We start from the raw sequence: 12315 nt of genomic DNA on the forward strand, positions 1-12315 counted from the left end.
CACACCCAGGGCTGGGGCTCGGTGTGCCAGGAAGGGGTTTTGGCTAATTTTTTTTCCCCATGTCCTTGAGTCTGGCAGGGCCCGGTGACGATGGAGGAGAGTGTGCGGGGCGTCCTGCAGCTGCTGGCCCAGCTCTCAGCCACCAGCAATGGCACCTTCTGGGACTGGAGAGGGCAGAGCCTGCCCTGGTGAGAGCAGTGACGGGCCATGGCAGCTGCTGAGCTCAGTAAAGTTAATTAATTGCCATTTCCAGGCTCACTCTGGTTCTGTGGGGTGAGAACAGGGACCCCCTGGTTGGGGGGTGAGAGCTGGCGGTGCTGCCCCCCTCCCCGGGACGCCAAGTTGGGCCGGGGTGGCAGAGGGAAGGATGCTCCAAGAGTGGTCCTGTATCCTGGTGCCAGGGCCTGCCAGGGCATCCTCTGGGACTGACGGATCCCCCCGGGCATCCTCACACTGCCCAAGGGGCAGGGCTGGATATGGCCCCACTCTGTGGCCATAAGCCATGCTGGCTGGTGGCCTGGGGGGATCCCAGACATCCCAAAACTGCAGGCATGGGGCATCCTTACCGGATCCCAGCTCTCACCCCACTGAACCTGGCTCCCTGAAAGCAGTCAGCCTTTCCATGCCTGTCCTGAGGATGCCGATGGGATTTTTTTTTTTTTCTGCTGGTTCAAGGCCAGCAAAGGCTCTTCCTTTTCCAGCAGCTGGGGGTTTCACAGCAGGAGCATCTCCCAAGCCCTAGTGTGTCCCTGGGGATGGCTTTTGGGACCTCAGCACCTCGCCCTCGGCTGACCCTCCCTCCATCTGTCCCATCTCATAGTATATCACGAGATATTGCAAACAGGGTCCAATTCCTCATCACGTGAGTGTGTTTCTGTGGCCACTCTCAGTTGACACTTTTGAAGCCATCCCTCAAAAGAGGACCAGAAAAAAAAAAATATCACAACATCTCAAGTGGCACTTGGGCTGGAAATGCAGGGCTTGGGCACGCCTCGAGCCCAGCTGTTTGCCACGGGCATGCTCCGAGAAGCCCGGCCGGGGTCATTTTTACTAGGGTAGCTTCAGTTTTCCCACGGTGGAGGAGCACAGGGGGGACTGTTCCCACGCCTGACGTGAGGGAGCGGGAGGTGGAAGCTCAGTGCCAGGGGCTCGGGCAGCCCCAGGTGGGGCCCTGGACCACCCGGGGGCTGTTTGTTAAAGCCAGCAGGGATGGGCGAGGGGGCCCTCGAATTAAAGCCCTTTATCGAGCGGCAGATCATAGTTGGTTGGCTTTATATGAGTTCTGCGTGGGCTTTATATAAACATGAATCGTCACTAGGCATGAAAGGGGGACGAGGAGGAAGAGGAGGAGGAGGAGGAGGAAGAAGACATTTAATCCATTCATGCTGCAGTGCCCATAGCCTTACCTGCACACTCTCATAGACTTGTAATCCTAAGCAGCCCGCAGCAAGGCATACACCCATTAAGGGCTATAATAGCTGATTAAGATAATTAACTAAGCCAGGAAGTGGGGAGGCAGGCGGCCAGCACCCGGCCCCTCCGGCACGCCGCCCACACCGCGTCGCCAAGCACAACAAACAAATCCAGATGTTTTCTTGCCGGGGAAGTGGCCGGGGCTGACAGAGGTGGCTTGGCAAGCTCTGGGGGTCCCTGTATCGGGGCGAATATCTCCCTGCAAAGCCAAGGGAGGGGAGTGACACCCCAAATGAGGAGGCAGTGGAGGCAGCTGGGGTTCTCTCTGCTGGTCCTTTATTTCGGGAAAGGTTGGAGGCTCCCGGGACCTGGTTGGAAGCTGAGCTGCAATGCTGAGCACTAGAGAATTACCTGGTGTTTAATGAAAGCTGAGGAAAAAATACAAACCGAGAGGAACCGGGCAATACCCTCACCCCTGCTGCGGGCAGGGCAGGGCAGGGCAGCGTCCCCCCCCCCCAGGCAGCCGGCAGCTGCCTGCCCATGGGGAGCTGCGTCTGAGCCCCCCTGCCCACACCCCTGCAGAAGGTGCCCATTTCAGATGGGACCATGCACAGTCCCAGGGTCCTGGAGTGGGTGGCGTTTGGTCCTGGAGGGGGTGGCATTTGTCCTCCTTTGCACCTTGGGGACCCCCAAGGGCCTCTGCTGGGGGGGGCAGGCACAGCAGAGGCAGCATCCTGGGCCCCAGGGCAAGGAGAAGGCGTCGAGCGAAGGGTCTTCTGCGGCATTAGGTGGACTCCCACCGACCTGGGCAGAGGGGCCAGGTGTCATTGGGTGGGACAGGACACCCACACATGGCACCTCTGTCCCTTAAGGTCCTGACCCAGTCCCCACTCACAGGGAACGCCATAGAGCATCCTCATGACCTTGAGGCAGTTGTCGAGCAGTGCCTTGGGGCGCACGGCCTTCCTCCGCTTCTCCACACTGCCGCTGTGGACCAGCTTCACCAGGTCGGCCACCACTGCCTCCACGTCCGTCTGGGGGAACACCGGGGTGCAAAAGCTGCGGCTGCTGCATTGGCCGGGAATCGAACCCGGGCCTCCCGCGTGGCAGGCGAGAATTCTACCACTGAACCACCAATGCCAGATGTGGGGTGGCCCCCAGCCCTCCCCCACGGCCCCGCACCCAGTGTGGGGGAAGAAACAGGGACAGGCACTGCCGGCTGGGAACCCCCCCAAGTGAGGGGACCCCGACAGACAGCTCTGATGACGGGCATCAGGCCATGGGAGTGCCTCAGTCATCACCTCCAGCAAGGGGGGGGTGTTGTCATTAGCCTTCAGAGTTAACACGCTGATGAGAAGACACAGCAAAGCTCACACTCGCCTCAAAGGGGCTGTAGAACCTATCCCACAGCACAGGACAGCCCAGCCGCACTTTGGGCTCACCCTGGAGACCAGCTGAGACAGGCCACCCCCACCCACCACCCAAATGCAGCTGCCTCCGGGGTGCAGCAGCACCTCCCAGCCCCGAGCACCCCCCACTGCCCTGGGCCGGGGACCCTCGCTGCCACTGAAAGCCAGGGTGACTTACTGCCACTGAGCCAGGGACACTCACGGCCACCAAGCCATGGACAATCACCAGCCCTGAGCCAGGAGCACTCACTGCCACCAACCCAGTGCCCCCCTCACTGCCACCACGCCCCCCCAGCACCTCCCCACCACAGACCCTCGGGCATCACCAAGGGGCCCTGGCTCTGCTCTGCCCACCAGCAATGCCAGCCCGGGGGTCCATGCACCCACACAGGGGCCACAGCACACAGCGGTGCAGGGGTGCCCAAGGAGGCAACTCTGGCCCCCTCACCAAGGGCACCACAGCAGCCCCCTAGGTCCTCCCAGGGACACCGGGGTGCAAAAAGCTGCAGCTGCTGCATTGGCCGGGAATCGAACCCGGGCCTCCCGCGTGGCAGGCGAGAATTCTACCACTGAACCACCAATGCCAGATGTGGGGTGGCCCCCAGCCCTCCCCCACGGCCCCGCACCCAGTGTGGGGGAAGAAACAGGGACAGGCACTGCCGGCTGGGAACCCCCCCAAGTGAGGGGACCCCGACAGACAGCTCTGATGACGGGCATCAGGCCATGGGAGCTCCTCAGTCATCACCTCCAGCAAGGGGGGGGTTGTCATTAGCCTTCAGCGTTAACACGCTGATGAGAAGACACAGCAAAGCTCACGCTCTCCTCAGAGGGGCTGCAGAAACTGCCCCACAGCAAAAGAACAACCCAGCCACACTTTGGGCTCACCCTGGAGACCCAGCTGTGACAGGCCACCCAGATGAAGCTGTCTCCGGGGCGCAGCAGCACCCCGCACTCCCAAGCAGCCCCTGTTACAACCGAGCCAGGGACCCTCACTGCCACCGACCCCATATCGTCCACTGCCCCTGAGCCAGGGGCACTCACGGCCACCGACCCAGTGCCCCCCTCACTGCCACCAAGCCCCCCAGCACCTCTCCACCACAGACCCTCGGGCATCACCAAAGGGTCCTGGCTCTGCTCTGCCCACCAGCGATGCCAGCCCGGGGGTCCATGCAGGTGCCAGGCGGTGCCCAAGGGAGGGCCTCTGGGCTCCCCTCGCGATGCCAGCCCGGGGGTCCATGCAGGTGCCAGGCGGTGCCCAAGGGAGGGCCTCTGGGCTCCCCTCGGCAGCCCCCAAGGTCCCCCCATGACAGCAGGGTGCAAAAGCTGCAGCTGCTGCATTGGCCGGGAATCGAACCCGGGCCTCCCGCGTGGCAGGCGAGAATTCTACCACTGAACCACCAATGCCAGATGTGGGGCAACCCCTGGCGCTGCCCCACGGCCCCACACCCAGGTGCCAACCTCTGGCCCCCAGCACCCTGCCCATGCCACCCCTCCCAAGACCCACACACAGGGGGGCTGTGCATGCCCGTGGGTGTGTGTCCTCATAGCATGTCAGCACACCACAGGGGTGCAAGTACCGCTCGTGCACCCCCACATCTGCGCGTGTGCCATGTGAGCGCGCAACACGCATATCTGTGTACACAGGTACCGGGTCCTTGCATGCTGCGTGTGCACGCAGCATCCCTGCAAGGGGTGTGCACGGCTGCGTGCAAGCGTGCGGACGGGCTGGGGTGCCAGGGGCGCCCCGGGATCTCCCCACCTGCCGGTACTTGCTGTACTCCTTGCCCAGGGCGTCAAAGAGCTGGCACAGCTCCTGGGTATACTTCCAGGACGGGTGCTTCTCCGGCAGCACCTCGCGGATCCGCAGCACGGCCTGGGAGCTGACGTGGAACCAAAGGTACCGCAGTGCTGCCTCCGACACCGTCCTGTTGCGCTGTGGGCGAGAGGGTGCCCCGGGTGAGTCCCACACAGTCCCCACGGGTCCCCAGAGCGTCCCCGTCACGGGGCCATCCCCTGCCGCCGTCTTACCAGGCGGGTGATGTTGGACGGCCTCAGCACCTCTTCATACTGGACCTGGACCATGTAGTCGATAGGGAAGTAGTGTTTCTGGAAAGGTGGAGAAGAGCACAGGGACTGGCAGCGAAGTGAGAGGGACATCCCTGCCAGCCTCGGCGTGACACCAGGGAACCAGTGGAAAAGCCCTTTGACAAGGTCAACCCCCAAAGATGCACCAGCAGAAGCAGCTCTGGGCACCGTTTGGCACAAGTTGCCCCCTGTAAACCCCCCCCCTCCCAGCGCCCGGTCACTGTGGGTGCTGCCCTCCTGTGTCCCCCCCTGCAGCAAACCCAGGCCCTGCAATGCCACGTGTCCCCCCCCACCCCCCAAAACTGGGGGTTACCATGTACCGCAGGCGCATCTCGTACTGCAGCTTGTCCTGGAGCAGGCGGGTGAGCTCGCATTCGCCCGGCGCAGCGGCCTCCAGCCCCAGCACGGCCAGGACGCCTGAGCAGCCGAAAGCCAGTGGTGTCAGCCCCCGCTGGGGACACCCACTGGGGTGACCCCTGAGGCCATCCCCCCGTGTCCCCAAGCTGTACTCACACAGGACGGCTGCGTAGCCCGGCTGCATGTTGATGGCGGCTGTTGGCCCCAGGCTGCACCTACATGGCCAGAGCTCACCGGGAGCCTCCTGGGCAGCGGCACGTGCGGCGGGGGGACAAGGGACGGGCGCAGGCCCCGGGCGCTGGGCTGCTCTCCGGTAGCCCCGGACGGTTGCCCCCTGCCATGGATGGGGGGTCAGTCCCCCTCCCCAGCCGTCCCCACTGGCTTCTCCTCTCCAGCTGGCTGCGGGGAGGCAGCAGGTCCCGGGGCCATCACGGGGCGCCGGTACGGGTGCGCTCCAGGGGGGTGCGGGCCCCCCCCTGCACTGCAAGAGGGGATCTGGGGGGAGAGAGCCCCGGCTGCAGCCCCAGGGCAGGCGGGCACCCGGGCTGCAGCCCCCAGGGAGGGCACCCGCTCCGCACCCCGGGGGCTGGGGGACAGTGACGGCCCCACGGGAGCCCTGGCTGGACCCGGAAGGCTGTGGGTGACCGTGGAGCCATGGGTGCCTCTGCCCTGCTGCCCCTGACGCTGCCCCCAGGGGATTTCCAGGGTGGGGTCCCGGCCCGGCACTGTTATCCCAGCAATGAGTTTGTCCGGCCTCAGCAGGAGCTCAGCCAAGGAGCGTGGGGGGACAGGGCTGGCGAAGTGGCCAGGCCACCCCACGCGGGGTCCCCATGCAGAGGGGGTCGGGTCGTGTCCCCACGGCCATGCGAAGGGGGCCGTGCCACGTCCCCATACCATCACCCCACGGGAAGGGGACCACAGCGCGCCCCTGTGCTGTCCCCTCCACAGCACGTCCCCACTTCGCGTGGGGGGGGGGGGGGTGCGTGTTGCGTCCCCGCACGGCGTGGCACACGCAGAAGGGCCTGTCCCACGTCCCTGCACAGAAGGGGCCCCTCCCGCGTCCCCACACCCCGCGTGAAGGGGGCCACGCCGTGCCCCCACGCCGCGTCCCAGGGGAAGGCAGCCGTGCCGTGTCCCCACGCGTGGGGGGGGGGGCCCGCCCCGTGTCCCCACGCGGGGCCGCGGGTGACCAGCCCCCGCGCCCCCCCCCGCCCACGCGCGGACCCGCCCCCAGGCGCCCCCACGCGCGAGGCGCCCGCGGACCCACCTGGCGCGGCGCGCGGGGCCGCCGGGCGCGGGACGCGTCTCCCCGCGGGTGGCGGCGGCGGCGGCGGGGCCGGGCCCGCGCTTCCCCGGGAGGCGGGCGGGGGGCGGCGGCGCGGGGAGCGGGCGGGGCGGCCGCCGGGGCCGGGCGGGGAGCGGGGACCGAGCGACCGCCCCGCACGGCCCGGCCCGGCCCGGCCCGGCCCGGCCCCGCCGCGGGTGCTCGGCTGCCCCGGCCGGGTGGCCCCGGGGTGCGCAGCTGACCCAGGTGGGTGTTCCCAGGGCGCTCGGCTGCCCCGGCCGGGTGTCCCCACGGTGCCGGCTAGCCCTCCTGGATCCCTCCTTGCTCTTTGGGGTGCTCGGCTGCCCCAGAGGGGAGCCCCTGGGGTGCTCAGCTAGCCCAGCTGGGCGTCGCCAGGGTGCTCAGCTAGCCCAGTCAGGTGTCCCCAGGGTGCTCAGCTAGCCCAGCTGGGTGCCTCCGAGGTGCTCGGCTGCCCCGGTGTCCCTGGGGTGCTCAGTTAACCCCGTCGGGTGTCCCCAGGGTGTTCAGCTAGCCTGGGTGGGTGTCCCCAGGGTGCTCAGCTTACCTGGGCTGGGTGGCCCCAGGGTGCTCGACTGCCCCAGCTGGGTGTCCCCAGGGTGCCCAGCTAGCCCAGGTGGGTGTCCACAGGGTACGCAGATAGCCCAGCCGGGTGTCCCTTGGGTGCCCAGCTAACCCAGCTGGGTGCCCCCGGGGTGCTCACCCCACCACGCTGCGTGCCCCCTGCCCCTCAGGGTGCTGGGCCCGCCCCGCAGCATGCCCCCGGGGTGCTCACCCCACCCAGCTGGGTGCCCACACCCACCCCGGGGTGCTCAGCTCACCACGCTGCCCAGCCACAGGCTCCCCAGGGCGCTCAGCTCCCCCAGCACCGGCACCCCCAGGGCGCTGGGCACCCACGGGCGGGTGTCCCAGGGCGCTCGCTGGGCTGGGCACCCACGGGCAGTGTCAGCCCGGCGTTTTCCGGCACACGCTGCGGGCAGGGGAGGCTGCCCAGAGCCGTCGCAGGGGGGCTGGGGGATCCCTGGCTGTCCCCGGGCCAGCAGGACTCCGCTCCCTCTGGCCCAAGCCCACGCTGGTTTCTCAGGATGCTTTGGGGCTGAGCCCCTGCCAGCAGCAGGGGACGGTGGGGACAGGACACTGTCCTCCCCCCCGCCACCCCAAAAAAGCCGCTTGGGAGAGCTGCTGCTTCTGCGCCCGGGGCTGCCGGGTGTCCAAGGGGTCAGTGAGAGAAACCAGCTATCAAAGAGCGGGTCAGCGCTCCCAGGGAAACGCGTGGGAAGGAATGCGCTTCTGCATGCGGGGAGAGCTGCTGGGATTCCCCTGGCAGGGAGTCAGGGCCCGGGCCGCTCTCCTGCCAAGCTGCCCCCGGCCCCGGCCAGCTCCTGGGCACAGCCCTCGCCGCCCTCCCGGCTCCGGGCTGGGCGCAAGATGCTCAGCTCCGAGCGGGGGAAGGAGCTGGTCCAGCTCCTCACCTAGGTGTCCGCAGGGATTTTGCCCGCATCTGCTGCAGGCATCAGAGGAAGCCATTTAATAGCATTCCCTGCCCACGTAGTCATCAGCTTGGCAGCCGGGATGGGGCGAGGAAAGAGAAGGGAAAGTGCGGAGCTGCGCAGCAGGGTGCTGGAGGCTGTTTGCCCGCCTTGGCTGCGCCGGGCTGGAAATCACCACTGGTGCGAGCCCAAGGCAAACAGCCCGCAGCCCCGGGAGCTTTGCTCCCAGGCGTCAGCAGGAGCCCAGCACCCTGCGGCTGCAGGGGGCCAGGGTTGGGAGAAACCCCCCTCTCCCCAGGGAGGCTGGTGGGACCCCAGTTTGGAGCCCCACAGGCAAAAGGGGCCTGGGGGCTCAGCCAGCTCCCAGGGCAGCCCACCTGCTCCTCCAGACAAGCCCCGGGCTCGACCCCACCGCCTTCGGCTCGTGTATTTACCGCTCCCCAGACGCAGCCGTGCCTGGGACGGTGCGGGAAGGGAGCACAAAGCCCTTCACCTCCGGGCGGAGGACGGGCGGGGCGAGCAGCGGTGGCTGGGTGCCACATCGGAGCCAAAGGGTGCAGGCTCAGAACAAGGCGAAGCGGGAGAGCGGAGAGGAGGGTGCAAAGGACGGGGGGGGGAGGGCGTGCGCTCACCCTCACCCCGCACGCACCCGCGCCAGAGGAGGAAGTCGGAGGCCGCTTGATGCGAGCACGTCAGCGGGCCAGGGGCCACCCGCTTTTCCCAGCCCCGGGCGGGGAGCAGCGCTGGCTGCGGGGAGGCCAGGCCCCTTCAGGGGATGCACGCATCGAGGGAGCTCTTGGGCTGCGCAGGCAGACCTACTCACAGGAGTAAGCCAGGGAAGCACCTGCTGCGTGGTGAACTCCGGCCGCCGGCCTTCGCAGGCAGGGAGCGGGCAGCCACACCTTCCCCCTGCCACGCCGGCTGCTCCTCCCGGAGCTGCAGCTGCTTCGCAGGGCAAGAGAAGGAGCCTTGAGCCGCAGCCATGCCCTGGAAGGGCTGGAGAAACAGTAGCTGGGGGAAGAGACCCTTCCCTCCCACCCTTTCTCCACATACCCCGCTTTGCGTGTGTCCCAGCGCTGGAGAGCGGCAGCTCTGGCTGCAGGACACGCTGCCGGGCTCGGGGCCAGCTCCAGGCAGAGGAGGCAGGGAAGGGGGACGGAGAGGGGCTTGGCATCCTGGCCAACACCTGCAGGGCCGCAGCACAGCTCCGGCATCCACGCAGGGCGCGGGGTCAAGGGCGTGCACGTTCTGTACTCCTCCCGCCAGGTCAGCAACAGCTGCTGCGAAGGAGAGGAGCCCCAGAGTCAGGCTAGTTAAAAAAAACCAGGCTTTTATTCTTCATGTGCTGCTCACAGTCACAGCTTGGAGACACGGCTCTTGCCAAAGTTATTATGAAACAAATCAAGTCCCAGACTCAGGCCTCACTCTTCCCCACCCCCAAGAGAGTCAACATTGTACAAAACTCTATTTACAGGGAAAACAGTCAGAAATGGTGAGTCCAAAAACCCCTTGCAATTCAGAAGAAAACGTTCAAGACAAGTGTGACAGCTACGCCCTCCACACAGCCAGGCTGCTCCCAGGGCTGGTACAAGCCCAGAGCTCCTCGCCACCAACTACCAGAAGGAGCCAGGTAATCCCGAGTCACGCCACAGCCGCTTTCTTTACCAAAAAGCTGGGAAATTGCAAAACCCACTTGATCCTACAAAGGCTCCCAGCTGGATCTGCCCTACGGGGCTTTCTGCAAGGCCAGCAGAAGACACCCTCAGGCTCCCTCAGCCTAAAGGGAGAAGCGGGCCAAGGAGTCGGGGCTGAGGGCCAGCTGCGCCTGCCCTCGGGCACTTCCCCAGAGGAAATCTCTCTGGCTGGACGCCAGAATGTCAGGAGCCTTCGTGTAAGCAGCGGGATGTGTTGGGAGACCTAATATCTGATACTGCATTTACTGGAGTCACATTACTTTGAAACAAAAACCAAGGGGAGCAAACCAATATTTAAAAAGGGAAAAAGCGCACACATTCCTCCTCCCGACTGTGCTTGGAAGAGCGTCCATAGGAGCCCAGCGAGAAGCTCTGCTCCCGCGAGCTGCCGCTCAGAAAGCGTAGCGCGTGCGGATGTCTTCCAGCTTCTTGGACACCTCAGGTGGGGTCCGGTCCAGCTCTTCGGCCACATTCTTCTGTTTGTTAGGCTCCATGGAGTTGAACTGCTCACACAGGTCCCCATCGATCACATTCTGGAGGGGCAAGAAGAGCAGCATTGAATCGACACAACACAGAGGCACTGAACCCTGCTTAAACAGGGGAAAATGGCAACAAACAGTTTGTTCCCAGGAGCTTCTTAATCCTGTCCTGGAAACAAGACCATGCTTGGTGACCTCATCTGCTGAATAGCAGCGGTTCGCATCAAATTAATTACTGGCCAGCTTGATTAACAAAGGAGAAACCCAAAAAGCCTGGGTGCAGCTGAAGAATCACACAAGGGAAGGGAAGACAGATCTGACTTGGGTCCAAGCACTGTGCTGGGAAGCCTGCAGAAGATGACTGAAGGGCATCTTCAGTCAGATGCGAAACATCTCTGAGACTGTGCATGCTGCAAATCAGCCCCAAGCTCATGAGGAGCAAGAACACCCTCTGCGCTTGGACAGCTTCAGCTGCTGGGACAGTTTTCCGGCACACTACATGCGTGACTCCGGTAGTAGTTACCACATAGTTACTCTGGACCCTTCTGGTCACAGCATTTAGCAGTCGACAGCTTCAAACACAATTCCTCAAAAGCAGAAATAGGCAGGAACAGCCGTTTCTTATGAGATTTCCCTTTTCAATGGTGGCGGAAAAAATATATCCCCCGGGCAACACCCAGTTTGACCTAGCCACGCGAACAGCTACGTAACGCTGCTTCTCCTGATGGAAAAAGGAGATGCTGCGGCAAGTAGAGAAGCGCAGCAACATCACTTCTGGGCTTGGGTCTCAAGACCAACCCTCAGAAGGCTCATTACAAGGGTTGAGAAACCAAAACAGGCACGGTATTAAGTGCCAAGTACTGCTCTCTCCTTACAGAGTGCTATTCAAGAGCGCTTCAGTTCCTGCCACAGTCCCTACACCAGCTATGGTTTACATTGCCCCAGCCTTCCCCACTGAAAGGCAACCGTGACTTGCTTCTGCCAGGCCTCGAAGCAGTTCTGTGTCCCAGAGCAAGTCTCCACACCCCCACGACCAGCTGATCCTAAATACTCAGACCTACCTTCACCGGGAAGTAGTAGGAGCGGAAACTGAGATGGTCTCGTCCACAGAGAGGAGGGTGCTCAGACCTTAAGTGCATTTCCACATGCTGGAAGAAGTCGTGATCCTGGGGAGATTAAGAATCGACAAGAGAACAGTTTGCTACACATCAATGCCACTTGCCAAGGCAAGACGACACCCATCAGCCAGGTGCTCCTGCGCTGGCTGAAACACTGCCATTAGCTCAAAGAGCGAATGGCTCGGCATCTGCTGCTCCAGGAGGCCACAGCAAACAGAGGAGAACACCATCTTCAGGACTTGAAGCATCAGTGCCTGATCGCATGCCAAAGGATCCCTCTCCTCATAGACACTAAATCACCCAAGAGCTCCTCTGGAGCATGGACAGATTTAGAACAGCAGTGCAACAAGAAAAGCTCTCAATGTAGGAGGAGGAGTTAACAAGCTCCTTCTCTTCCCCTTTGCATCAGAGCCTGTCCCACAGCCGCAGGCTTTCCTGCAGCCCAGGATTTCACGCACTGCAAAGCCCTAGAGTTACCCCCAAGGGATGCAGCATGTTCATATACTGGCTGGGGATGAACGCACAGAAAAGCAGCGACTCTGCAGCATAGTCATGGGGCTTGCTTACCTCGTGGGAAGTAAAAGGGACCAAGATTCCTATCCCCCCGGATAAGGTGGTATAGACAAGAGATTCAGAGCCTCCTGGGATCAGCGTGGTCTTCTGTAAGGAAAGCACCGTCTCTCCCACGTGATAATTCATAATCACTTCAGCCTGGAAGTCAACCACAGAAGCAGTTTTTTTCTTTAGCTTATATAAAAACATCAAAAGGCTTGAGAGAGGAAAGCAGAATAAATTCAGCCACCTGCTAAGTTCTGAAACACCTCTCTAAAGAGGAAGTGCCTTCCACCTGTGACCAGATGGCAAAACTCAGCATGCCGCTGAATTACCCTCTTGAGCTGGACAAACGGATGCAAGTAATGAGGGAAAGCAGGAAAAGAAAATGAGTGTGCTGCTTCAATCAAACATC

General features: G+C 63.2%; 2 protein-coding genes and 3 non-coding genes across 9 annotated transcripts in view; all 5 read right to left on the reverse strand.

Annotated features, from left to right (window-relative positions):
* Positions 1–1727: 1727 nt before the first annotated feature.
* Positions 1728–6909, reverse strand: IL34 (interleukin 34). 3 transcript variants are annotated; one of them, XM_087740322.1, is made up of 7 exons: positions 6532–6909; positions 5421–5663; positions 5221–5324; positions 4851–4928; positions 4582–4755; positions 2309–2447; positions 1728–2217 (listed from the first exon to the last, which is right to left on the reverse strand). In XM_087740322.1, exons 2-7 carry the CDS (start codon positions 5446–5448, stop codon positions 2198–2200), a joined length of 543 nt encoding a protein of 180 aa, XP_087596448.1. In that variant the 5' UTR covers positions 5449–5663; positions 6532–6909; the 3' UTR covers positions 1728–2197. The 3 variants fall into 3 exon arrangements, with proteins under 3 accessions (XP_087596448.1, XP_087596447.1, XP_087596449.1); XM_087740321.1 differs by having other exon boundaries at positions 5421–5759; XM_087740323.1 differs by having other exon boundaries at positions 5421–5598; positions 6532–6832.
* TRNAG-GCC (transfer RNA glycine (anticodon GCC)) lies at positions 2483–2553 on the reverse strand. Its single transcript has one exon. It is a non-coding gene; the product is annotated as a tRNA-Gly (tRNA).
* On the reverse strand, positions 3336–3406 carry TRNAG-GCC (transfer RNA glycine (anticodon GCC)). The gene has a single exon. It is a non-coding gene; the product is annotated as a tRNA-Gly (tRNA).
* On the reverse strand, positions 4156–4226 carry TRNAG-GCC (transfer RNA glycine (anticodon GCC)). The gene has a single exon. It is a non-coding gene; the product is annotated as a tRNA-Gly (tRNA).
* A 2458-nt stretch (positions 6910–9367) lies between the features above and the next one.
* The window catches only part of SF3B3 (splicing factor 3b subunit 3), a 31134-nt gene continuing 28186 nt past the window's right edge, over positions 9368–12315 (reverse strand). For all 3 annotated transcript variants that reach the window (XM_087740309.1, XM_087740310.1, XM_087740308.1), the window contains 3 exons: positions 11916–12059; positions 11292–11396; positions 9368–10284 (listed from right to left, as the gene is read on the reverse strand). In XM_087740309.1, coding sequence (XP_087596435.1) covers positions 10144–10284; positions 11292–11396; positions 11916–12059 — 390 coding nt within the window. In that variant the 3' untranslated portion in view covers positions 9368–10143. The remainder of the gene's footprint in view (positions 10285–11291; positions 11397–11915; positions 12060–12315) is intronic.

This window comes from Nipponia nippon, unplaced genomic scaffold, assembly GCF_047370975.1.
Source record: "Nipponia nippon isolate SJK-2023a ecotype South Korea unplaced genomic scaffold, ASM4737097v1 scaffold_7, whole genome shotgun sequence".
In the NCBI taxonomy this organism is placed as follows: Eukaryota; Metazoa; Chordata; class Aves; order Pelecaniformes; family Threskiornithidae; genus Nipponia; species Nipponia nippon.

What these genes read in the sequence shown, in the direction of transcription:
- IL34 (XM_087740322.1), bottom strand. Translation starts at nt 5,448, where the DNA reads ATGCAGCCGGGCTACGCAGCCGTCCTGT. An exon ending in CGTCCAACATCACCCGCCTG is followed by an intron (nt 4,756 to 4,850) that starts GTAAGACGGCGG and finishes TCTCGCCCACAG; the next exon opens with CGCAACAGGACGGTGTCGGA. An exon ending in AGTACAGCAAGTACCGGCAG is followed by an intron (nt 2,448 to 4,581) that starts GTGGGGAGATCC and finishes GTGTTCCCCCAG; the next exon opens with ACGGACGTGGAGGCAGTGGT.